Genomic DNA, 27,302 nt, shown 5'->3' on the forward strand with positions numbered 1-27,302 from the left:
GAGACAAAGAGTGGAGAGAGATTGTTAGAGAGGAGTCATTAAATAACCTAACTGTCCTCTTTGTGAATGGAATCTAGAAGACTGAGAGAAGTTTTGGGGGCACCATGGCATATTGTTCCCAGATGTGACAACAATATGCCATGGTAGGGCGGATTTGCGATTTGTACAGAGCGAACAGCTGTTTGAAAGAAAAGTAACGCCGTGAGTGAAAGAGAAAACCAAGTTTTTTAGATGCAGAGGGAGCAATATTTGTAATGTGCTTGTGCCAAGAGAGAGAAAGAAGTCAGGGTAATTCCCAAAAGAGATATATCATTTTGCCTAGAAATCGGAGTGTCACCAAAGATAAGCATAGGAGCAGAAGAATCCTTTTTGCGAGATATAAGACAAGACTGAGTTTTAGAAGGATTAAAATCAACTAAGTTGTCTTTGCCCTGCTGGAGATCAGCATTTAAGGAATTGGTAGCAGATATTTGAGAAGTTGAAGCTGATTAAGCAAGGCAAGGTTTCTCAAAATGGAAAGTGGAATGCAATGTGCTGTCATGGGAAAAACAATGGATAGGATTTCCAGTCAATGGAACAAAGTCATTAATATACAAGAGGAAAAGAGTGGGGGAAAGAACTTAACCTTGGGGGGACACTGGCATTAGTGGAGAAGTCTGGAGACAGAGAGCCATCTACCATCACCATCAGTGAGTGATCAGAGAGAAAACTGGATAACCAATTACAAAAAACAGTTGGCAAACCATAAGATGAAAGCTTGTTTAGAAGACCTTTATGCCAAACACGATCGAAAGGCTTTGAGATGTCAAGAGCAACTGCATGTGTTTCACCGAACTTTTCCATTGAATTTGTCCATAAATGGGTAACATAAGCCAGAATATCACCAGTGGATCGACACTGATGGAATCCATAGATTAAGAACGTTGCGATCGTTGATCAGACAGAAGGTTTCTAAGTAGTTTAAGAGTTGGCGGTTAATTGATTTCTCCATTACTTTAGAAAGAGTAGAAGTAATTGCAATGGGACGATAATTAGATGGGGGGATTTGCCACACTTTTTAGAAACTGGCTGAATATAAGCAAATTTCCAAGCAGAAGTAAAAACACCTTGTGAATAAGAAAGTGAAAAAAAGGCGGAAAAGAACAGGAGTAAGTTCAGGAGCACAGGTTTTGAGAACAAGTGGAGAAATACCATTAGGACCGGGAGCTTTCTTAGCATCAAGGTTCATCAAAATCCTTCTCATATCCTTTTGCAGAAGACCACAGGAGGCATTGAATGGAGCATGTTGTGGAGAGTGGGAGGTGTTTTACCAAGATGATTAATACACGAGTTGAAAGAAAAATGGGATGTTAGCTGGTCCTTGGCTGAAGTGAAAACAGAACCATCTGGTTTTGACAGAGGTGGGAGTAGAGATGGGCAAAAGTTGCAGCCAATAGCTTTGGCAAGAGAGCAGGATGCTCGGCTACCATTAGGGCAAGAAGCAAGTTTTCTACACTTAGCCTGTTCAAAATCTAGTTTGAACTGATTAATAACTTGCTTTACAATTGTTGCGAGCTTTGGTGTAGGCAGAAAATGTAACTGAAGAATTTGAAACAAGTCAATTAAGATATGCAACATTCTTATTTTGAACAGCCTTAGCACATTTATTGGAAAACCAAGGTCTAGATAAAGGATGAGATTTTAAATTGTAGTGTGGAATAAAGGATTCCATTCCTACAAGAATAATTTCACTGACACGATCTGAGCAAACATTGACATCAGAAATTCTGATTGATTTGGGTTTTATTGGCGCACTAGCAACTAAGGCTATAATGCGCCAAGACCAGGTAATATCTAAAAAATTTAACATCTCGGTGACCTAATTAATTAGGCCACCATGTCCAGATCTGAAAACATAAATAAACAACAATAACATATAAATTTTAAATACGATTAAAAACCTTTATTGCTTTTAAAAAGCTAAAAACAGCAGACACATTGTCATTGTCGGATAAAATCTGATTGAGTGTATAAGGCTCAGTCAGATGATTAAAAGCGGTAAAACGGGTACTGCTAAAATCTGGACAGTCAATTAAAAGGTGTCTGATCGTTAAGATTGTGCTACAGGACACACACATAGGAGGGTCATCAGCCCTCAGCAGAAACGAATGCGTTAAATGACTGTGTCCTATGCGGGTCCGGGCAAGGACAACTTCCTCAGTACGATTCCTGCGCAGACTAGACTGCCACGGTTCAATTACGGGCTTTATACGATATAATTTATTCGCAGTCTGCCTATTTCACGAATCCTGCCATTGGGAGTGAATCTTCTCATGTATTATTTGCCTGTAGTCTGTATAGGGGACTAACAGGCAGTGGTTATTATTGGGAATTGCTGATTTGGCTGCGGCGTCAGCCAAATCATTTCCCCTAATCCCAATGTGGCTAGGAATCCAGCAGAAGCGGATATCATATTCACGTTCATGGAGAACGTGAATCTTCTGCTCAATGCTAGACAGAACTGGATGAGAATTATATCTCACAGATATTAAAGCCTGTAACACGCTGAGAGAGTCTGAATATAAAATGAACCGTTGGTATTGGCATTTAATAATGTGATCCAAGGCTAACTTTATAGCGTGCAGCTCTGCAGTAAATATGCTGCATTCAGAGGGAATCTGCTCCGATGTAGTGCTGTCTCTAAAGACAGCAGCGGATCCCACATATGATTCCGCCTTCGAGCCGTCTGTGTAGACTGGCACGAAGTCAGAATGTTCAGCTCGGTGTGCTGAAAAAAGCTGCAGGTAGACAGATGACGGAGTGTCCGACTTTCCCCAATTTCTAAGGGACAAGTCACATGCCGGGACATGAGCATGCCAGGGTGGAAGTTGCTTTGGTGTTTGCGCAACCTTGTCTACCTTGATATTAAGTTCTTTAAGTAGCTCTTGGACACGAATACCAAAAGGGCGATTGGCAGTCTTACGGGTGTTGTATAAATTTTCCCATCGTGGCTCAAAAACGGATAGCCACGTAGGGTGGTCTGGCAGGGATTTCAGTTTTAGAGCGTAGTTTAGAGACAACTGCTTGCGTCGAAGCAATAACGGCGGTTCGTTTGCTTCGACGTATAAGCTCTGTACTGGAGATGTTCGATATGCTCCAATAGCGGTACGGAGAGCCAGATGATGGACAGGATCCAGCCACCGAAGTACACTGTCTCTGGCCGAATTGTATACCAGGGACCCGTAATCTAGTCTGGATCGTACAAGTGCACGGTAGATGCGTAGTAGGGTGCATCGATCGGCACCCCAAGATGTAGAGGAAAGAGAGCGCAGAATATTCAGCCCTCTTGTGCACTTTGTGCGGAGTTGACGGATGTGATCCAGAAAGGTCAACTTTTTGTCAAATACGAGTCCCAAGAATTTTGTATCCGCTGCTATTGGAATAGCATTTCGTCCGAGCCTTAATTCGGGTTCAGGATGAAGATTACGCTTACGACAAAAGTGTACGCAAACGGTCTTCTCCGGCGAGAACCTGAAACCATTTGTAAGTGCCCAGGAGTTGAGTCGATCAATGGCTTTCTGCAGTTGTCTTTCAATCACCCTCATGTTGCATGACTGGCAAAATATGCTAAAGTCATCAACATAGAGGGCACTGTTTACAGTTTGAGGAAGTTGTTCTGTGATGGAATTTACTTTGATGGCAAAAAGCGTGACACTTAATACTGATCCTTGTGGTACTCCCTCCTCTTGGCTAAAGGAACGAGAGAGTGAGGATCCCACACGAACCTGGAAAGATCGATTGGCTAAAAAGTTTTTAATAAAAATGGGGAGTTGCCCCCTAAGACCGAGGCTATGCAGATCTTTTAAAATGCCAAATCTCCAAGTTGTGTCATACGCTTTCTCCATGTCAAAGAACACCGACACCAAGTGTTCACGTTTTAGGAAAGCATCCCGGATGGATGTTTCCAGTCTAATAAGATGGTCCAAGGTGGACCGGTTCCTTCGGAAGCCGCACTGGATATTGGAGAGAAGGTCATTTGATTCTAAATACCATATTAAACGAGAATTGACCATTCTCTCCAGAATTTTGCACAGACAGCTAGTCAGAGCAATAGGACGATAATTGGTGGTGATTTTTGGATCCTTTCCTGGCTTAGGAAAGGCAAGAACGATTGCCTTGCACCAGGAATCCGGAAACTGCCCTTCAATAAAGATTCTGTTATACAGAGAGAGCAGATAATCCATAGATTTTGGTGAAAGATGTTTAACCAATTCATAATGGATGCCATCTGGTCCAACAGCACTTGCTTTGGAAAGGGCGAGGGCTCTTTTCAGTTCCTGAATAGTGAACGGCCCATTGTAGGGATAGATGTTCTTAGACTTAAAATTAAGTGCCTCTTTTTCCAGTTTATGTTTCAGGACCAGAAACTCTGGGGAATACGAGGATGTTGCAGAGATGTTAGAGAATGTTTCCCCAGGAGCATTGGCTATTGCAGTTGGATCTGCAATAGCGCATCCATTGTAATCTAGGATTGAAGAAGGGTGGGATGTATATTTTCCCTTCATTTTCCGGATTTTATCCCAGACTACCTTAGAATTGGTAGCCTGGTTAACAGATGATGTAAAACATATCCATGATTCCTTTTGACTCTGACGGCGAATGTAGCGTGCTTTGGCTCGTGCACGCTTGAAAGCTATTAGATTAGCAGTGGTAGGATATCGACGGAATATCCCCCACGCTTTGTTTTGAGCCTTTTTTGCTGCTGTGCATTGTGAATTCCACCAAGGTTTGGGAAATGGTGGAAACCGGCCAGATGTTTTTGGAACAGCATTCGCAGCTGCTTGGACAATCATTTCTGTGATGTACGTTACTGCATCATTGATAGGCTCCTGACTGACTGTACTGAGTTCAAAATTTGCCTGATGTTGGAAGGCATTCCAGTCAGCCTGATCAAACTTCCACCGTGGTAACCTAAAAGGAAGACATGGTCTCCCACTGTGTAACAAGGTTATCACAGGGAAGTGATCACTTCCGTATGGAGATTCTCCTCCACTTCCCAAGTGAGTGAAGGGAGCAGAGAAGGGGAGCAGATAGAGAGATCAATGGCAGAAAAAGTACGGGTAGGCGTATGGAAGGTGTTTGTTCCAGTATTGAGAAGGGAAAGGGCATTGTCATTGAGCATACGCTCTATGACCCGTCCCCTTTCATTGATGTTAGCACTACCCCACAGGGTGTTATGTCCATTCATATCCCCGAGAAGTAAGAAAGGGGGAGGCAACTGCTTTAGAAGATCATCAAGGGCTTCCTGGGAGATGTCAGTCCCAGGTGGCAAATAAATAGAGCAGACCGTTAATAAAAATCCCACTGTAAGGCGAATTGCAACAGCCTCTATGCTGGTTGTAATTAGCAAGGGCTGAACTGGGGTCTGATTACTCACAAGGATAGCCACTCCTCCATGAGCATGACCATCCGCAATTCTATCCTTACGAAAGATTGTGATGTTATGCATGGTGGGATCATCATTCGCCTTTAGATAAGTCTCCTGCAAGCAAAAGCAAACTGGCTCGTGCTTTTGCAGGAGAGCCTTGATGTCATCAGTATTTCGCCGGAATCCACGACAATTCCATTGTAGGAATTTAGCCATTATTTTGGCTTGGTGGGTCCATCAGGCGGCTTCCGAGGTGCTGAGGGCTTACTTTTATCAGCCTTGGCTTTATCTTTTTTGGGGAAAAAAGGACGATGTCCCGTGTCCATTTCTTCCTCCGCAAAGAGTTCCAAGACTGATTCATCCTGTACCTCCTTGTTCTCTACATCCATTCTTTCTGGTGTCACGGATGACTCTTCTAAAGTTTTTGGCTTTTCTTTACCACTTGGTTTAGGTAGTGGTGGAGCACTAGGAGGTACGGATATAGGAGTGGCAGCTGATTGTGTTTTTGTGGTGGGCTTTTGTGAACTCAATAAATAGCGTGCAATCGGGGTGAATGACTCTTTTGGTGGTATAGTCATCTCAGTTTGTGTACCGATAGTGCACTTAGCAGAAACCTTCTGGGCATATGAAGGTTTCCCGCTATTTATTGGTTGTATGCGTTTTCTAGCCTCTGGGTAGGAGATGTTTAGCTCCGTTTTTAATTTCTGTATCTCCTTTTCGTCCTTCCACCGCTGGCATGCTCGAGAGTATGCAGGGTGCTCTCCTTGGCAGTTAATACAATGAGGCTTAGGAGCTAGACATTCCTTGCTCTCGTGGTCTTTAACACCACATCGAGCACAGGCAGGATTACCACGACAGGATGTTTGTGAGTGGCCGTACTTTTGACATTTAAAACACCTCAGTGGGTTGGGAACGTAAATCCTCACTGGGCAGTTTAAGTACCCTGCCTTGATGGAACTTGGAGGCCGTGGGGTGTTGAATGTTAGGATGAGAACTCGGGTAGGGACAAGATTCCCATCCTTACGCATGGATATCCGCTTTACAGCTGTCACTCCTTGTTCTTTTAATTCAGAGCAGATCTCTTCTTCAGAAACGTGAAGAAGATCCCACTCTGATATCACACCTCTTGAAGAGTTCAAAGTTTTGTGAGGGGTTACGATGATGGGTATTCCCCCTATAAATATGGCTTTCAAAAATTTTTCAGCTTGATTTATATTTGCTGCTTCAATTAGAATATCTCCAGAACGCAGCCGTTTAACGGATTTGGGTGAGCCTGCCATCCCTTCTAATCCTTTCTGGATAAAGAAAGGTGACATTTTCCCAAGTGACTGCTCTCCGGTGGAATGGAGAATGAGGAAAAGAGGTGTCACAGATGTTGTTTTCTCCTCAGTTCTGGCTCTTTTAGCTGAATTGCTTTCACTCTCATCTGACGATCGATTAGGTAGGGGCCTTGTTGGGGCCCCAGAAGAAGAATTTAAATTACTCATATGAGTAAAAAGAAAATGTCTGATGCCTAAGTACCTCACCCACCACGGAGCCCTACGAGGGGACGCCCACTCGTGAACTAGCAGGTACTGCGTACACGAATGGGACGCCGAGTTCGCTTAGAGCACCATACCCACGTTACCAATAAATCTTTATCCCGTCCCAGGACCAAGGGGAGGGAGACTTATTGGAACGCAGTTGACCCTAGCAGTATAGAACCACCCGCCGATTGATCCCAGTCGAGCCGGTCCGGGACCACCCGTCTCGTCGAAGCAGGGGCCAAAGTGGTGTATTAAGGCTGGGCCCCTCAACCACCAGGATCCCCCTTTCCGCTTCCACGGGTCGCGGCGCACGGCTGCACACGCCGGATTCCAATGGTGTAACCCTGGAACCAAGGTATGGGCGTTGGATCCCAGTGATGCTAATCTGGAAAACCAGCAGCATCACTGGGAGGTCCCCTCACCACGTATAGGTGCCCACATTGAGGGGTCAGAAATTCTGAAACAGTAAAGAAAAGAAATCACACAGGTCATCCCATTTTACATTCTTGTAATGCCAAACAATATGAGGTTGGGAATAGTCATGAGATAAGGCTCCATTGTAGAAGAGATAATCACCAAGTTGTGATCTGAGGTGCCTAAAGGACCACTCACTTCGACTGTGTACTTAGAAGAGTTGTTTGTGAGAAAAAGATCAAGCATGTTGGCTGTATGGTTAGGATTGTTCGGTATTCTAACAGGTAAATGAACTATCTGTGTAAGGTCATTAGTAATTGCAAAAGCCTCACCATCTTGACCAGCTGGATCGGTGTGACTAGAAAACGGAAGCCAACTTTAGTTGCGAACATTAAAATCACCAAGGAAAATTACTTCACTGTTAGGAAAAGTGGACTGGAGAAAGTCAAGTTGCAAAGAGAGGAAGTCAAAGAGCTCCAAGTGATTAGCGGAATTGGGAGAACAATGGAGACAACAGATGAATTTGACACAATGAGATAGACAGATTTTAAGTCAGAGAAGATCGAAAAGAGGAGATTCCAAATTACCAAGTCTCTGACAGGGAATATCGAAACAGACATATGCACAAGTACCACCTTTGAGGCGAAAGGAATCATATAGCGAATAATTTGGGTAACTGAGATGAGCAGTAGTTCAATCAACTGATAACTGAGATTCTGTCTAAAAAAGTACATGGGGTTTGGCAGACTGCAAGTGGGAATGGACATTGTTGAAATTAGAATTGAGACCACGTATATTTGTGAAATGAACTAGGAAGTGTTTGGGAGGTTTAGATCTTTTAGCAGATAAGCTTACTCTATTAGTGTGACAATTCATGGTGTATTTAATAGTAAGAAAAAGTGTGGGGGGGCCTTGCTGTGTGAAGTAATGAAATTTTTGGATATGGCTTACTCATGGTAAGAATATACCCAGATCCTTGACATAATGTGGCCTCAACAATGGCCCCCCCCTACATACACACTACTCAGACTCCCTCCAGTCACTATCTGGCAGAGTACAGGTAACACTAGCTGATATGGAAGCCTTCTAAAGAGTTACCAATAGGTTCGAGCCACCGTACTAACTAGCGGCCAGCCTGCGAACACTGTTTTAGAGCAGTACCCTCGAAATGTAAGGAAGACTGAATCTCGCATTGATGTTCATCATAACCTCAAAAGTCATCAGTCATACAGCATGATGGAAGATATGGGGAAGGGTTGACCGGAACTTAGTTCTGGAGACTAAACATGGGTTCTTGCACTTCAAGCCTCCAATAAGCAAAGTGGTGGTATTGCACCAGTTGATGAAGGTCATCTACCACCTAGTATTGCCTGGTAACACAGAGGGGCAGCATTCCTCCATGTGGTGTGGGTGCCACACCTCGACCCCTGCTTATGTCGTTTCACACCTGGGTGGTCACCCACAGTGTGTTTGTGCATGGAGGTTATACCCAGGATTACTAACAGTTCCACCATCGCGAAGGTGCAAGCAGAGGATTTGGCTGTCACAAACCGTCCGGACTTCGCTGAAATTGGGTCCACTTGACTTGAATGTCACCCAAATATCAGTTTCATCAGTGTTTTAGACTCCCAGGTAACAAGTACAGCTTGTCTGGCATAACTGAGAGAATGTTTGTGACAACCTCAAGGACCATTTCTTGGTAAGTAATCATTTAGAAACACCATTTATATTGTTTCACTGAATTTACCAAATTTCCCTAACTGACTTATATGATGTGGTTCACAAACACAGGATTAGAAAATGCATGCAGAAGTTATTATTATTGCTTTAATTTTTATGTTTGCCAGAAGTAAAATTTGGCTGACAGAAGCTCTCAGTCACAAATCATGATTAAACTTCAATGACAGTGCAGAAAAAAAGAAATATTGTATATTAAGCCAATCACATTTGATCAATAACAAAGTTTCCACTTAGACCATGTGATTGTTTGTAACTGTTCCATGACATATTGCCCTGTTTGTTCCTTTTGCTTAATTAAACTTTAACTTCACCTGTGATTCATTTTGGCAGCTTACACATATGGAATTTGACTACCTTGAATATTTTCCATAGCACATCAATATCTGACAACATACAGCTGCTTCTCAAGTTAACCGAGCCTAAGAAATCCTATTCTATTACCCTCTCCTGTCTTGAAATTAAAGCTCTTCTTGCCTTTACGTTTGACAGCATAGGTTTTTTTATATACAACCCATTTTATGATACTGTGGTCACCACCTACTATTGGTTCCCCGACTCCTACTATTACAGAAGCACTGCTAATAATTTAGTCTCATAATCACATAACAAAATGGTCTCGTACTGCAATCAAACATAATGAGAGGTAGGTTGAAGTTGTCCATAATGAGAAAATTGTACTTACTAGCCCATTCAATCTGGATGAAGAAATTTTTTTGTTATACCTCTCAGTAATTTGACATGGCACATACCCCCACTACCACATTCCCTTTACTCCAAGCCATTTTGTGCTATACTGACTCAATAACTGTTTTACTTAGATCTGATTCTGAGAACATTCTCTTCACCTTCAGCAGGTTTCTGATCCTGATCAGAATATTCACTCCCTCTCCCCTCTACTTCTCAAATACACAATATTCACCGAAATGAATTTCATCTTGCATCACTCAGTGGCACTATGTCTCAATAAGTCCAAATACATCAGTATCAACTGACTTGGTTAAATTCTCAAATTCATTTAATTTGTTTACAGTATTGGAATTATTGTGTACATAAATTAAGTTTTGTACTTTACTGCTTTTGACACCCTAATACACCCTGTATAATTACTTAAAAATGTTTTTCCATGTGGCCGTTGGTGGATAACCACCTTTAACCCAGTATATATCAACTAATCTCTTTTGGCAACATGTTTACTAACTGGGGTCACTTCCGGCACCATTCATTTTTTTTATACGTACAGGATAACTAAAATAATGAAATTTTCTCATCAGTACATAGCATCTAACCTTGAATAGTCATATACTAAAATTATTTGTACTCTTATACCCATAATGAAACAGATCACAATCACCTATAACCATTCCTATTAAATTACAGCAGAAGAGGTCCCATGTGATCAATACTAAATTAATAGCAATGCTTCTATAAGTTGCTATTATAGAAGAATTGCTATTAATTTAGTCTCATAACCAAGTAGGAAAATGATTGAATGTGATTAAGCTAACATGTGACATATTTCACATAATATATTGCCTGGCAATGTTCTTTGCAAACAGAGTGGGAACACACCACATAGCTAAGGGGTCATTGCATAATGCATATGCAATTGAACAGGCATGGTTCAAGCCTGTGTGACTCCTAATATATGGTTGTAATTGTATTTGTTGTCAAAATAATAATTAATTGCACACTCTTCTGCTCTAGTGATGCTGAAATATAAACAAGAAAACTTCTTTGAAGTTTTCCAGTCTCAATGACAATGGCAATGAAAATTGAAATACTTATCTCCATTATCAGAAAATTCAACATCTCATTAGAAATTAACATGTTTTTTAAGCTTGGACTCACAGAGTTTCTCATATTTTCTGCTCATTTTCACAATATGTTGTAATGAACAACTTGACTGACATAAATTCTTCAAAAAACAAATGCAGAAGAATCACCTAAAACAATCTAAAAAATCATAAACAAAAACAGGCTATATGATCAAGCCTAAGGAAGCAATTAAACTAAATTTTAATTATTTCACAGAAAATATTCAGAAAATACTTTACAAATGGGGACAGATCTTATCTAAGCCTTATTCTAATTTCATAAAAAAGAAACAAAATCTGTTTTTTACGAAAAAGTATTGGGTGCATATACCTATCAATGAAACTGACATACAGTTAAATGGAGTAAATTTAGAGAGAGAAAAAAAAAAAAAGGAAAAAAAAGGGAAAAAAAAAAAAAGAGTACCAAGATGTTGCATTAATGGGTTGTTGCATAAGGATTTACATACCAAGTGAAATAGGAATTGACATCACTTGGATACTTGAATTAATACATCAACCAGCTAGGGAGCAACCTAGCTGCTGCAAGTTGTAAAGGCAGTCAGAGAACTATGCAAGAAGATTTGTATCAACCTTAATCTATGAATAAAAAAGAGTACAAAGCACAGGGCAAGATGCCTTTAAAATTCAGGATAAAAGACATCTACAGATGTTGGCTGGTCAGACTACTAGTGATGGAAAGGAAAAATAGAGATCAATGGTAGCAGATCTTCGGGATCAAATTCATGATGATCCAAGCACAAATGATAATGGAACACTGCAGGAAAACAACGCAAAATTTTCAATAAATCACAGAATTGAATAAAACAACTGTCCAGTTTACAACAAATCACTACTACAATTAGTTGCCTGCATGTACGATTTATCTGCAATTATTCAGATAAATTGTGAATGTTTTTAATATGAATACCATCATTAAAATGCTGAAATCTTTTAATGGTGGTAGACTTGAAAGTTCTCAAATCTGGCAATCCATTTAATTTAGTGCCACCCATTTTCTGGCTATATTTGGGAGAATGGCCAACCACCCAGAAATTAGTAAATTTAGTTCTTGAATTGGTCTTTTGCCAAAGCAGTGTTAGAACAGGATGATAATGATGCCAATAATTCAGCCCAGAGAAATAAGTTTTTAGGATACTCCAAATGACACTAAGAAATCAGTTATAAATGGTTGTGGGCCTTCCAGTGGGGGGGGGAGGACGTTATGATTGTGAATGCAAGATGCTGTGATAAATGGTATCAACAACTTCCAACATAGAATAATAATAAGGTTACAACATAAGCAATCAGTCTGTATGTGACATTTTAACAGGATTGAAGACCTCTAGATTTACAATTGGCAATGTGATCTGCAAATGGAAGTGGACTGGTGCTGAAATTGTCATGAAATGACCCAGAAGCTTATGGAACATGACAGGAGAGCTCTGCAAAGAATTGTCTGCTTGGAACACAGTATGACGTTGTTGCAGAGCAAACAGACCCTTAGCGAGATAACTATGATAAAAATGGCACCATCAGCATAGTATATAACAGGATAGCACATAATATGGTCATGTAGTCATTCACAAGCCACTAATCACCCTGACTAATGCCAGATACTGTCTAGCTTGGTGTAGGGTCCACCATTCTTGGACTGTAAACCAATTGAAAGCTGTGCTTTGGAGTGACGAGTCACAGTATGTAGTCTACCAGCCAGACAGTGATGTTTAGGTATGAGAGATGCCAGGAGAAAGAAACTTATCAGACTGTATTGTCCCAACAACAAAGTTTGGCAGAGGTAGCATGTTGCTGTTTTTTGTGGTTTAGCCTGGGACCATTAGTTGTTTTAGCTAAAAACATGACTGCTGAAGTCTAGCTAGATGTCCTCAACAATAATTCAGTACTAACATACATTGTGGCAGCATTTCAGTGAAGACCTGTATCAGCAGGACAATATGCTCCACATCATACTACTCACATTGTGACACACTGGTTTAAGAACATGAGCACCGAAAAGTTGAACTGGCCAGCCCAGGGTCCTGACCTAAAGCCTATAGAGAACCTCTGGGATGAATTGGTTCTGCAAGTGTGAGTGAAAAGCTGCTGTTCAAAAAAAAGCTTTTCAAGTTCTTTTTTGCAGAGGTCATTTACAGCAGAAAATATCAGAGACCATTTACAAAAAACTGGTGGGGAGTGTTCCACTGAGACTACAGGCTGTCACAAAGGCTAAAGTTTTCAGCACAAATTATTAGTTTTCCTGTAAATAAAGGATATTTATAGATATGAAGGTATCCAGATATTACCATGTTGACTGCTGTGCTGGCTGTATATCCAACACCCACTGTTTCAGTGGGAGCTGCATCGGCTGTATAGCGCTGATAATTGTTGGAAATTTACATTATTTTTGAAAAGCGTAGCCTCGGATGTTACATGTGAAGAAATTTGCATGGTGGTATGAGAAAAAATAAGCGAGTAACTGGTCATTATTTAAAAATTCTTTATTATTACAAATTTTATAATTACAAAATTATAAAATTGTAATTATATTTATTTTGATTTATGGTGTTGTCCAAAACACTCCAAACACACAAAGGGCTGATGAATACAGTCTGGGCAATACGTCGAAACTCTTTTCCTCTTTCTGCTAGCAACTGATCTTCCTCCTGACTCTCAATTTTGCGTAACAAAAAAACACACATCCTTCTAAATTTCTTGTTGTTTGCGTCGATTTTTTATCGTTAGTATATGAGTGTTACCACATTTTGGATTTTCACGTTTCTCTTTCTGTTCTATATTTAGCAAATCCGTAAATACTTCTTCCCAAAAGCTTCTTATTTTTATTTGTTTTCACATAGCACTCTTGTATACCATGTACGCATCGACAACTGGTATTCCGAATATATATTCTATCACTAATTTCCGGTACCACTTTACCCTCTTTCTTAGCGTTGTGGCATACGAACCCATTTGATCCGATAGATCAATGTCTACCTTTCCCTTATTATAAGCTAGAATAGGAAGTGTTTTTTTTTTTTTTTTTTTTGCTTCTTTCCGTCTTCCTTTACTGGTGGAGGGTCCATCAACCATTTCTGGGGCATGCTTTGTTGTTAGTAGTCTCACATCTCGAGCATCTCGCCACTTTAGAACAATAATTTCATTTTTTTTCTTCCTTGGCAATCATCTCCCCTTTATTTAGCTTTGAGTACATGACTTCTTTGGGCATAAATTTTTTATTTGCTCATAATGTACCCACAACGTGAGTTTTTTTTATGAAGAAACGATAATGCCAGATGGTAGCTGGTATAAAAGTTGTCAACGTATAAGGTGTGACATTCATTTAGAAGTCCTTGTGATAACTCTTCGCAGACCTTTGCATCTAAACCTATGGATTTTATATAATTTTCAGATTTATCGAGCAAGATCAGAATAGATCTTGCTCGACCAGGTATATCCTTCAGTGGAATAAAACTTGAACAGCTTTATTCAATACATGTGTGCTTTATTTGGAATATACTGTCAGAATATCAGCTTGTCCCCCACAAAGAATAAGAGTTTCGTCAATGACGAAATCTTCACCAGGGAAAAATATTTTCTGATATTTCAGCTGCAAAACATCTATCAGGTGTTGTATCTTACTGAGCCTGTCCCTGGAATAGCAGTTTCATTGTCTGAAAAGTGAATGTGACGCAACAATTCAAATCTGTTGTGAGACAATTTTTGTTACTAAATTATTTTTATAGATAGGTTTGGTTGACCAGTAAGATGCAATACTGTCCAATCTTACTAGTCCCATCCACATAAGAAGCCCGAAAAACTTTCTCATCTCATCAGAAGTTGTTGAAACCCACTTTTTTAGACGATTCTGCCACGAAGCTCGGGTACACTGAATTTTCTGTTCGGCATATCTGTTTGTTTCCGTTACAATAAGATTTATTACTTCATCATCAAAGAATAATGAAAATGCCTCAAGGTGAGTAATGTTTCTTGATACATCTATTTGCAGTCCCAATTTTCCTGTAAAATCAAATCTTTTTTTCGTGTCCTTTGTATTCAGTCCATTCAATAGCTTCGTTTGTTTCAGTTGCTTCAATCTCAGGTTCTTCGGTATTTTCAAATTGCTCATCCATGTTTTCTTCTTCCATATTTTCCGGTATTTCAACATCATCTTCATTTGAAGAAATATCCTAGTTAGGATCTTTTACCGAATCATCAGAGTCAAAATCTTTTTCATCTTCAGAACTACTACTAAGATTTTCAGAAATTTCTCTTAGTTACTCTTCTTTTAGCCATTGCTGTTTAGATTTTTTTTTTTTTTTTTTTTTTTACAACACACTTGTACAAACTTGCAGAGAAACACAACACAATAATAATGGGGATAATACAGAGCACCAATGAACTTGTTTTCACAAAATCTCTAACAATACTGACAAATTTATTGTGAAATTTGAGAGTTTATTTTATTGCGATTAGTTTTATTGCAGCATATGCCACGCATGCAATAAACTAATCACAAACAACTTCCATATGTATGCCGTAATAGTATCACACATATGTGGCCGACACAGCATCTCAAGAAATAAAGTAACCTACTGGGCCACGTCGGCCACTTATATGCGACACAAAAAAAGACTTTTTTGATATTTTAAGAGAAAAAAACTGCACAACAATGACATTTCAATATTTATTTTAGAATTACTAATCAAATTATTTACTAAATATTTTTTGGCCCTGGGGAATTTTTTTTTTAAACTAGCTTGGCAGTCAACGTGTTAATGGTAGGGCAGTGTGTATGTGGATATAAGTAGTTCAGCAGACAGATTGTGGCCTTTCAAAATGTATACACAGGCCTTATCTTTTTCGGAAAAGTTTACACTGATAAAAATGTTTAACACTGGACCTTCAATGAAGTGATTGTGAATTTTTTTTTTTGCTTTTTTCCCTTCAAAAATATACCATAAACAGCAGTATGTTTTAGAAAGGGATATACTTTTATTTTTACAGTACTGTACATTACCTTTCTCATGAAAAAAAAAAAAAAATCTATAGTGTATACAGTACATGTACAATAAGTTTCATTACAGAAATTTAATATTTTTTATGGTTTTTTTTTTTTAGGGGTAATGATGTGACTATCTGAAATCCAAAAAATTACAGTATCTGGTATGGATAAGGCCTTCTGATTAGTAGATTTGAAAGGTTTGACTTTAATATAGAATAACTTCACTTCTAAATAATATCTGCAGTATCATACTTGAAGCCTGTTTGGGGGTGGAGGCAATTCATTCATCCTGTTCACTGCAGATGAAGAAATATGTCCAAGAGGAAGGTCTCCATGACGATAATGAAGTGGTGGCAAAACATCAAATGATGGACGAAAGGGCTCAAGTGGTCGAGTGGATGTTGATGGATGAGGAAAAAGTGGTGCTGATGGTTGCTGCTCAAATGGGGGCATCTAGAATAGAGACTTATTGTTAACTTACTGCTTGATTATGTATAAAATGACTAAGCTCAATAACAGAAACAGTTTAAAAAAAAAAAAAAAACAATTTACATGACCATGGACTGAAATATCTGCTGTTAAGGCACAGAAGTTCAGTTAGTGACATATTCTTGATCAGGTTTTTACAAATAAAAAAAACAACAATAATCCCATCAGGTTGCAGTTAATTTAAACTAAGTTACCTCAGGTCTTCCTTGCACATGATAAAAGGTCATGAAATTTTCACATATGAAAAACAAATAATTCTAAATTAGTATCACTTTTTGCTCAGAAAGAAGTATATCCTATAATGTTACGTTACATTTAGAATTACTCTATTTTATCAGATTGTCTTCAGCAACAAATAACAGCTATTAGCTAAAATTTTGATTGTACCAAGCAGACAAATGAGTGAAGCAAGGAGATAAACTAAAACTGGTGAAAATGTTAGTAACCAAAAGCAATATTTAAAATTTCACAATTAAATAAGTATCTTAAAAATTTCAGCTGCTTAATTTACATAAATTCATTACACTGCTTATTTATAAACATAGTTGGAATATGCAATCAATGAAGTGTAGTGTTAATGAAATTTAGCAAAGTAAGCACTCCTTAAGGAAATGTTCGGAAGTTTCCTGAACGACAAAATTTAAGGCAGCATTGTACTTACATATTTGCTAATAAATAACAACTGTAACTATTAAGATATTTATTCTAGTTGTTCAAGAAAATAAAGATGTGGGAAAACAATATTATGCAAGTTTTTCAAATGTATAGATAATTTACTAGTAACCATTAAGATTCATAAAATTCAGTGCAAACAATTTGGTGTAAACAAAATTTTAGCATAACATGCTAAAATAAATATAGTACATGTTACATGAGTTCTTAATGTATTTTCTTAGTAGCAGCTTCTTCCCTCCCCCCCCCCTTTAAAACTAATATATTCTTCAAGCTCTGCAAGTTTAGAGTATTTTCAGAAAACTGAAATATCTGGGATTAAGAAAAAAGAACAACATAATAATGAAATAAAATATTTCAAAAATTTTGGGCAAAAAATGATTTCTAATTAGATTTCATAGAAGAGAATTCAGTTTCTAAATCTAAAATAATAATTTTGAAACACAAGAACACAAAACAGGGACCTCAAAATCATAAACAGTCTGCACCATCATTTCACTAGAAAGGGAGCATATAATTCAAAATTACCACTGTCGATTTCCAATCAGAATAGCATTAGTAGAGGCACATGTAAGAAAGCAAGCTTATGCAGCATCAGTCAAAAAAAAAAAAAAAAAAACCGCTCCCATTTCACCTGTCTGTTCGTTCCAAATACCTATCCAGCCCAGCCTTAAATTTATTTAGGCTATCAACTTCCACAACAAAGGGTGAAAGCCTGTTCCACCAACCAACCACCCGCTGGCTAAAGGCAAACTTCCGCACATCTATCCTACATCTGTCCTTTGTATTGTTAGCCTCCAGACACTGTAATTTGCAAAACTTAAGCCTTTCTTCATAAGAGCAACCCTTTGTTCCATTCACTAATCTTGTTGCCCTTCTCTGTACTCCTTCCTACAGCTCTACATCCATCTTAAAATGAGGCCTCCAGACCTGTATACAGTACTCAAGGTGTGGCCTGACCATTGCCTTATACAATGGGATAATCACCTACTTATCCGTGCCAGAAAAATTCCTGTATATCGTTGACAAGACACTATGAGCTACTCTTGCAGACCACCTGCACTGCTCAGAAAACAATATCTGCCTGCACAATTAGCCCCAGGTCCTTTTCGTTCTCTACCACTGTCAGTTAGTACCACAGAGTGGATACGTTACTCTGGGGTTACTGCTTCTCATATGTAGTACTTTACATTTCTCAATATTAAACTTCATTTGCCATCTCTCAGCCTATCTGCTCAACTTTCCTAGATCCTGTTGCAGAAGCATACTGTCATTAGTGTCCTTAACGACCCTACCAACCTTCGTATAGTCTGCAAACTTCTTCATATACCATCATCAATATCATTTATAAATACAGAAAACAACAATGGACCCAACACTGAACCCTGAGGGACTCCACTAATAACATTAAGTCCACAGCAGCGTCCATTGATTACCACTCTCTGTCTTCTCCCCCCTCAACCATCCCTTTATCCATAGCAGCAATTTGCCTCCAGTGTCACACTGCTTCAATTTGTGCAGCAGTCTTTCATGTGCAACAGTATCAAAAGCCTTTCTAAGATCCAAATATATGATATCAAAGTTATTCCCTGCATCCAGTTCCTTTGTGACCACATCATAGTATCCAATTAAATTGGTCAAGCAAGACTTTCCCTTAACAAAACCATGCTGTGTCTGAGCTATAACTGAAGTCTCGTCTAGATGATCCTGCAGGGATTCTTTAACCACTACCTCCATTAATTTTCCTGGAAAAGAAGACAAACTAACAGGTTTATAATTACTTGTGTCACCCTTTGATCCTCCTTTGTGAATTGCACATTTTCACATCTCCAGTCCATGGGTACCTCCCCTGAGTCCAAAGAAGCTCTCATAATTATGGCTAAAGGTTTGCTGCCTCCTTTAATATAACTGGATAGATCCCATCCACCCCGAGTGCCTTTTTTATGTTTATCTTCAACAATTTCTCTTCCACTTTAGTTTCAGTTATTACAAAATCATCCAGCTCACTGCCAGAGTTCAATTCACCTCTGGCATTCCCCTCCCTAAATAACTCCTCATGTAGATGCAAAATACTCATTTAGTTTGTTAGCCACCTGAGCAGGATCAACGACAGTTCAACCATCAATACCCAGTGGACCAATCTGGTTCATCCCTTTCCTTCTACAGTTTACATAGGTAAAGAACTCTTTTCTGTTTTTCTTTGCATCCTTTGCCAAGGATTTCTCATAATCTGCCTTTGCCTACCTAATCTCCTTTGTGACTTGGTTACAGACCAGCTTATATCTATCATAAGCTTTCATGTCACCCATTAATTTATATGTATCCCATGCATTTTTCTTCTTTGCCATATGTCTTATTAGTTCATCTGACTTCCATTTAGGCCTAATCCTTGAACAATATTTCTTAGTTGGTATGTAAAGCCTAGTAGCTTCCAAGATTAATTCTTTGAATGCTTCCTATTTTGAATTTGCTGTTGGTAACATCATCAGTTGGTCCCACCATACAGAATTTAAATACTGTCCCAGACCACCATAGTCGCCTTTACGAAAGCAAAAATCCTTCCCCTTACCCCTGATGGTAGTTACCTCTTTGAGTAAATCCCACTTCAGCACACTATGATCACTGCCACCTAGCTGTTCCTTTATCTGCAGATTCTTAATGCATGAGGAATCACTACTGATAATCAGATCAAGAGTATTACTCCCTCTAGTTGCCTCCCGAACATGCTGATGTAGAAAACAATCATCCAACAAATCCACAAAAGCCTTGCTAGTGTGTGAGTGACCAAACCACAAATTCCAGTCAATATCTGGGAAATTAAAATCCCCCATTATAATACTCTGATTTACTGGCCCACTCTATTTCTCTGTACAGTTTCTTATTATACTCATCAGAGTCATTAGGCCTATAACACACTCCTACTCTCAATTTTGATCTCCCAATGCTTATGTCACACCAAACTGACACGACACTGCACTGTCCAGCAATGTCGACTGGCTTCACTTACTTCCTTGGATTTTGTGTTTCTTAACTAATAGCATAACCCCTCCTCCCTTACTATCCTGTCTATCCTTTCTGTACACATTGCACTCCCCAAATTCCAGTTCTGCATTCCTTATATCTGTGTGACACCACGTCTCTGATATCCCAAACAATATCTGCCTTTGATGTTTTGAGCAATTCCTCAAATTCATCAAATTTATTTACCAAACTCCTAGCATTGGTGTACACACATGTATACATGCACCTGTTCCTATTCTTAGCTACCCTAACACAATCCATGTGTTTACGTGTACCGCAATGACTTCCAGCAGTTTCTGAAATACTCTGTATGTTGTTTTCCAGGCTGGCTGCTACTCATTCCAATAGAAGCAGTGCAAGAATCATATGCAAAAACAACTGAGGCAATAAGTGCTGCAATAGAACAAAGCCCTAAAAAAATCCAAAAGAAAATTCAGCAAAAATGAATGTTAAATGATCAGGTGTAAAAGAATCTTAAATCAGGATCTACAGTTGTTTCCACTTAAATTTCAATTAATTCAAACTCAAAACAAGCAAACCAGGAGGGTAGTGATGTGCTACTGACACATCTCTTAATGCAATCAAAATGTCATAATATCACTACTCATGTTCAAAGGGACCCATTCCAATATATTTGTCAATGACAAATGGAGGCAGAGCTGGTGGGTTAAATGAGTGAGACCCAACAAATGGAAGATTCCACATGGCAGGAAGGAACTGAGCAGTATGAAATCAGCAGTACTAAAATTACAGAAGTTTGTTTATTAGAAAAATTGTTCTGGGGTTGTGGCATATACCCATACCCAGGTGTGTGTGTGTGTGTGTGTGTGTGTGTGTGTGTGTGTGTGTGTGTGTGTGTGTGTGAGAGAGAGAGAGAGAGAGAGAGAGAGAGATATTTGGGGGTTACAATCCAAGCAGGTGAAGTTTTGCTTGTAGGAATAAGAAGGTCATAATCCCACTGTATAAGGCAGTAGAGAGACTGGATTTGGAATAATGGTTTATGGAGACTGCACCTAAAGACATTGAGTTTTTGAAGACCAACGATGGATAGATATACCTGGTGGGACTGGCAAAAAAAGCCATCCATATAAGGAAAGTCTTTATGTATGAGGACATACACAGCTTAGCAACAAGGTACCTTAGAGGGGATGGTAAAACAAATAAAGGTGAATTATTCATCCCCGCCTCCCCTTAAAAACGAATTTATTCTCCAACCTCTGCAAGCTTATTGTATTTTAAAAAACTGAAATATCTGGGGTTAAGAAAAAAAAAAGTCCAACATAATAATAATAATAAAATACAGTTGAACTTGGTTATAATGAGATCACGGCTGTAATGAGCAAAAAAGCCATAATGATTTTAATTTACGTGTATTCCCATACAATCACTCACTGCTATAACAAGCATACTACACAGATATATCAAACAAATTTTGGTATGTATGCAAACATTCTTAATTGTTCGGGTAGTCAAAAAAACCAAATTCTTGGAATAGATGAAAATGAAAACGGCGACTTAGCTTTATGACCACCCGCATTGGATTAGCGGCCGGTTTATAACCTTGTCCTTCTGGGACAGGGCTATACAATAATGCATTGGCGTTCCGCCTGTCGCATTACCCCATTTACAGGTTGTCTTGTATTCAGTGAACCATAAATTTATTTCGGGACTACTAAGAACTTTGTATGCAGATCACTTTATCATTTTAAAGTAAAATCAGTTAGAAAAGAACCCTTCCTTCGGAAACATGTCTAATAACAAAAGAAAGTGTCTCTCGAGTTGTGAAAAAGTTGAAATTATTCATGAGTTAGAATGTGGTGCAAAAAACGTTGAACTGTGTAAAATGTTTTTTTTTGTCCTCTTCAAGTGTATCGACATTGTGGAAGAATAAACATGTTTACATATCGGCACTGGAAAAGAACATAACTAAAAAAAAAAAATTTAGTAGGTGTGAGGTTACAAACATTGATGAAGCATTGCTTCAATGGTTCACCACACAAAGAAGTGCTGGATTTTCAATAGACAGTCTGATCTTGAAGGATCAAGCGGAAAAATTTGCTAAATAATTTGGACCCGATGATTTTGTGTGTAACAAGCTGGATCAATTTAAAAACTGACATAACATTGTTTATGCAAAAATTAGTGGAGAATCTCAATCTGCAGATCCAATAATGGCAAATGAATGGATTGATCATGTTTGGTAAGAAATCAAGAAAGATTTCAATGACGAAGACATCCACAACAGTTGTATTCTTGCAACAGGATCTAGAAAAGATCCTTACAACAGGATCTTTTAAAATCCTTACAACAGGATCTTTTAAAATCCAGCACCGTTGGGGATTGAGAGGTGACAAATTTTAGAATTTTAAGATTTCAGAGAAAGGTTCAGCACTCTGGAGAGCACATTTCAGTGAATATTAAGTACTAACAACTAAACTTATTTACATCTCTCTAAATATTTTATATGTTGACTAAAGGACTAAAACATAGTACTAGGGAAAATATAAATAACAGTTTTTATTTTTTAAATATGAGTAAATGACAATAAACAGTCACAAGCAAATGATTTCAGAATATCACTGTGCTTCAGAGAAAAAAAAATATATATTTACAATGGAGAAAAAAAATAAATAAAAAATTAACCATTATTCCTAAGGAATAATTATAATGAGACAATTTATTAGTTACATAGCATTTTGTTTTTAATAATGTACAGAGAAATTCAATCAATTTCTTGCACATTATAACAAAGATTACTAAGTTTCCTTTTTGCTTCCACTGTGACTACAGCAGACAAAAACTGTGGGCAGTACAGCCATTTCTTTCATAGCATTAGTACATTAGCAGTAACAGGAAACCAAGTAAGTAACCATGAGCTATCTGTTGAGCTGTATAACTAATCAGAATGACAGCAAAAAACCTGGGATATGTGAAGTTAAAGCTATCATTTGTGTGCATCAGTAAGTTGTTGTTGTTTATTGAAGAGATTAGTCACAGATTTAATAAAGCAAACATTTTTCCACTGTACCCATGCTGGACATTTTCACTCTTATTTGCTCTCAACTGTCCTAAAGAGATGTCAAACTGGTCACCAGCTCAAGCAAGTGTTGTAACTAGCCACAGTTATAATTTGCAATAGCAGTTCATGTTAAATTACAAAGTTTACTGAATAAAAGAGAGAAAGTCAATGTTATAATACAGCCAAAGCTGCATGGCCTCAGAGAGAAATTATATGTTGTTTACATTATTATATTGTCCTTTCATGTTTCTGTTCCCAGCAAGATTTGAACTACATTGATAACGTAATGGTCTTGATTTTCACAGGAGAAAAAAAATTCTTTGTGCCAAACTGCCCAGGTATCGCACTACTTTCAAACAGATGACCTCACCAAAAGGATAATTGTCCATCTGGTTAAAAGATGAACTGCTATGACAGCTTGATTCAGGTTGGTTAGTTGGTTATTTGCCATTTTATGGTGCATTGGCAACTAAGGCCATAATGAGCCAAGTCAAGATAAACAAAAACACATTAAAAAATATATTTAGTAACCCAAACAGGTTACATCAAAATGATGAAATTTACATCAAAGGTAAAAAAAAAAAAAAATAAATTGAAATATGAGTGTATAAGTCAATGGATTGTAAAAAGTTAAAAATGTTAGACATATTGTCTCTGTCATCTACAATCTGGTGAGTGTAAAGGGTTCAAGCCAGGTTAATAAAATGCATAAAACACAAATGTTGTGCACTGATAAAAATGGAGCATTCTATAAAAATATGAGCAATGGTTAAAACAGTTTCAGAGTTTTCACACATAGGCAGGTCATCTGCCCCCAGCAGAAATGAGTTTGTCAGATGACTATGACTTATGTGGAGCCGAGCAAGAACCTTGTTTCAGAACTAACTGGTTCTTCTTCAGATAGCAGGCAGTTTTGGTGAAAACACTCTGACAAAAAAAAAAAAAAAAAAAAAAAAAGATAGCTTTAGCAATATTATAACTTTGGAAACCTTGATTTCTTATACCACATAACATCTCACACTGAACAACTTCTTTACTCTGTGCTTTGTCACTAGAGTAAAGAAGATGTTCAGTATAAGATAGTTGTTCACTATCTTATATCTCTAGTGACAATCTAGATCACCTGCTATCTGATGAGAGACCATTTAGTCCTGAAATAGGCTGTCACAGCAGTCCATCTTTTAAACAAATGGACAATTAACCTTTTGGCAATGCCATCTGTTTGAAAATAGTGCAATATCTGGGCAATTTGTTGCAAAGACAAGTTTGTTCTATTGTGAAAATTAAGAGTATTATCTGCAGTTTAAATCTTGCTGACTGCAAAAACAGTTTAGAGGATAAGATAGTCCTGCAAGCATCTTATAAAGAGAGAAATGTTAGCCTTTTTTTGAATGGATTCTTAAAGACAAATGCGATCGTTGATAGAGTGCTGGACTGTGTTCTTAATATTTCCAGATTAATTTTTTTTTTGTAAAACGTAGACTTTAAAGAATTTCAGTTCATAAGTGCCGGATTATCTGGAATCAATTTTTTTATGATTATTTGTTACTTATATATATTTATTAATCTGTTACTTAAAATAAATAGCAACATAAAAATATAAAAAGGACAACTATTAGCAAAATAAAAAATTCCCACACGCTGACAATACTGTTGAGTGAAAGCTTCCTAACTATCATTATTTAAGCATTAGCATTAGTTGAGGCATATGATACAAAAAAACAAGTTTATACAGCATCAGCCAAAAAAAAAAAAAAAAAAAACCTTCCCATTTCACCTATCTGGTCACTCCAAATGTTTGTCTAGTTCAGCCTTAAATTTATTTACGCTATCAACTTCCACAACAACAGATGGAAGTATGTTCCAGCAATCAACTATCCGCTGGTAAAAGGCAAACTTCTGCACATTTATTCTATGACTGTATTTCATCAATTTGAATCTATGCCCCCTCAGGTTCTTAATCTGAGCAAGCAGAGGTATCCTGTCAGGACACAGAGCCTGCTCAAACCATTCAATGTCTTAAACACACCAATCAGATCACCACGCAGGTGTCTAGTCTCCAGATGCTGCAACTTGCAGAACTTGACTTTCTCCGCAAGCACACCCCTTTGTTCCTCTCACCAATCTTGTTGCTCTTCTCTGTACTCGTTCTAGCAACTCTACATCCTTATAAAATGAGACCTCCAGACCTGCATACAGTACTCTAGGTGTCACCTGACCATTGCCTTATTCAAAGGGATAATCACCTCCTTGTCTCTGCTAGAAAATTCCTATATATCATTGACAAAACTCCATGACCTGCACTGGCAGCCCGTCTGCACTGCTCAGAAAACTTCATATCTAACTGTACAATTACCTCCAGGTCTTTTTCATTCTCCACCTCCCTATGTAGTACCACACAGTTGGTATGTTTCTCTTGGGTTACTGCTACCCATAGGGCGCACTTTGCATTTGTCAATGATAAACTTCAGTTGCCAATTCTCAGCCCATCTGCCTAACTTTTTCTAGATCCTGTTGCAGTAGCATACTGTCTTTACTGTCATTACAACTGTGCCAACCTTTGTATTATCTGCAAACTTGGACATTAAGCCTGATATACCTTCGTTGATATCATTTATAAATACACAAAACAACAACGAACCCTGGGGGACACCGCTAATAACATTAGTCCACATAGCGCAGTGTCCATTTATTACCACTCTCTGCTGTCTCACACTCAACCATCCATTTATCCATTGTAGTAACTTGCCCTTAATGCCATACCACTCCAATTTGTACAGCAGTCGTTCCATATGTAACAGTATGAAAAGCTTTCCTGAAATCCAAGCATATGATATCAAAATTAATTTCTGAATCCAGTTCCTTTGTGACCACATCATAGTATTCAATCAAATTGGTCAGACAAGACTTCCCCTTAACAAACCCATGCCGTGTCTGAGCTATTACTGCTGTCTTGGCTAGGTGATTCTGCATCACCTCTTTAACCGGTGACCATTATTTTCCCTAGAACAGAAGTTAAACTAACAGTTCTATAATTATTTGTGTCACCCTTTGAGAATTGGGGATATATTTGCACATCTCCAGCCCATGAGGACCTCCCCTGACTCTAAGGATGCTCTCATAATTACAGCTAAGGGTTTGTTTACTTCCCTTGCTGCCACCTTCATTATAACCGGATAGATTCCATCTGCCCAGGTGCCTTTTTTATGTTTAACTTCAACAATTTCTCCTCCATTTTTCTCTCAGTTATTACAAAATCACTTAGCTCCCTGTTAGTTTAATAAACTTCTGGCATTCCCCTCCTTAAATAACTCCTCATGTGTGAATGTAGATGCAAAGTACTCATTCAGTTTATCAGCTACTTGAGCAGGATCATCAATAGTCGAACCATCTATGTTAAGTGGACCAATCTGATTCATCCCCTTCTTCTAGAGTACTTTACATAAGTAAAGTACTTTTTGCTGTTTCTCTTTGCATCCTTTTCCAAAGATTTCTGACTTCGCCTGCCTAACCTCCTTTGTGACTTGATTACAGACTAGCTTATATCTGCAACAGACTTCTGTGTTGCCTGATAATTTAGATGCATCCCATGCATTTTTTTTCTCTGCCACGAGCCTTATTAATTCATCCGAACCTTGAACAGTATTTAATTCCCATTTAGAATTCACCGTTGGTAACATCATCAGTTGATCCCACTGTATAGAATTTAAAAACGTCTGAGACCACGGTAGTCACTTTTTTGAAAACAAAAACCCTTCCCTTTACCCTTGATGGTAGTTATGTCTTTAAGTAAATCCCACATCAGTACACTGTGATCACTGTCAGCTAGTGGTTATTTTATCTGCAAATTCTTAATGCATGAATAATCACTGCTGATAATCAGATCAAGACTATTACTCCCTCTGATTGCCCCTTGAACATGTTGCTGTAGAAAACAATCCTCCAATAAATCCACAAAAGTCTTTCTAGTGTGCGAGTGACCAACCCACAAGTTCCAGTCAATATCTCTAAAGTTGAAATCCCCCATTATAAGACATTCTAATCTGCTGGCCCATTCTATTTCTCTGCACAACTGTTCATCGTACTCATCAGAGCCACTAGACCTATAACATACTCCTACTCTCATTTTCCATTTCCCAGTGTTTATATCACACCAAACAGACTCAACATTGCACTGTCCATCCATGTCAACTGGATGCACTTA

The 27,302-nt window shown here is 38.3% G+C and overlaps 1 protein-coding gene across 1 annotated transcript in view; it reads right to left on the minus strand.

Moving 5' to 3' along the window:
- Window positions 1-27,302, minus strand: part of LOC150090948 (uncharacterized) — a 385,861-nt gene that overhangs the window by 154,625 nt on the left and 203,934 nt on the right. Inside the window, exon 10 of the mRNA XM_090378546.1 lies at window positions 16,150-16,350. Within this exon, the coding sequence (XP_090234672.1) occupies window positions 16,150-16,350 (201 nt within the window). The remainder of the gene's footprint in view (window positions 1-16,149; window positions 16,351-27,302) is intronic.

The sequence above is a fragment of the Mastigoproctus giganteus genome, chromosome 1 (assembly GCF_048544385.1).
Source record: "Mastigoproctus giganteus isolate SK-2022 chromosome 1, ASM4854438v1, whole genome shotgun sequence".
NCBI classification, from domain to species: Eukaryota; Metazoa; Arthropoda; class Arachnida; order Uropygi; family Thelyphonidae; genus Mastigoproctus; species Mastigoproctus giganteus.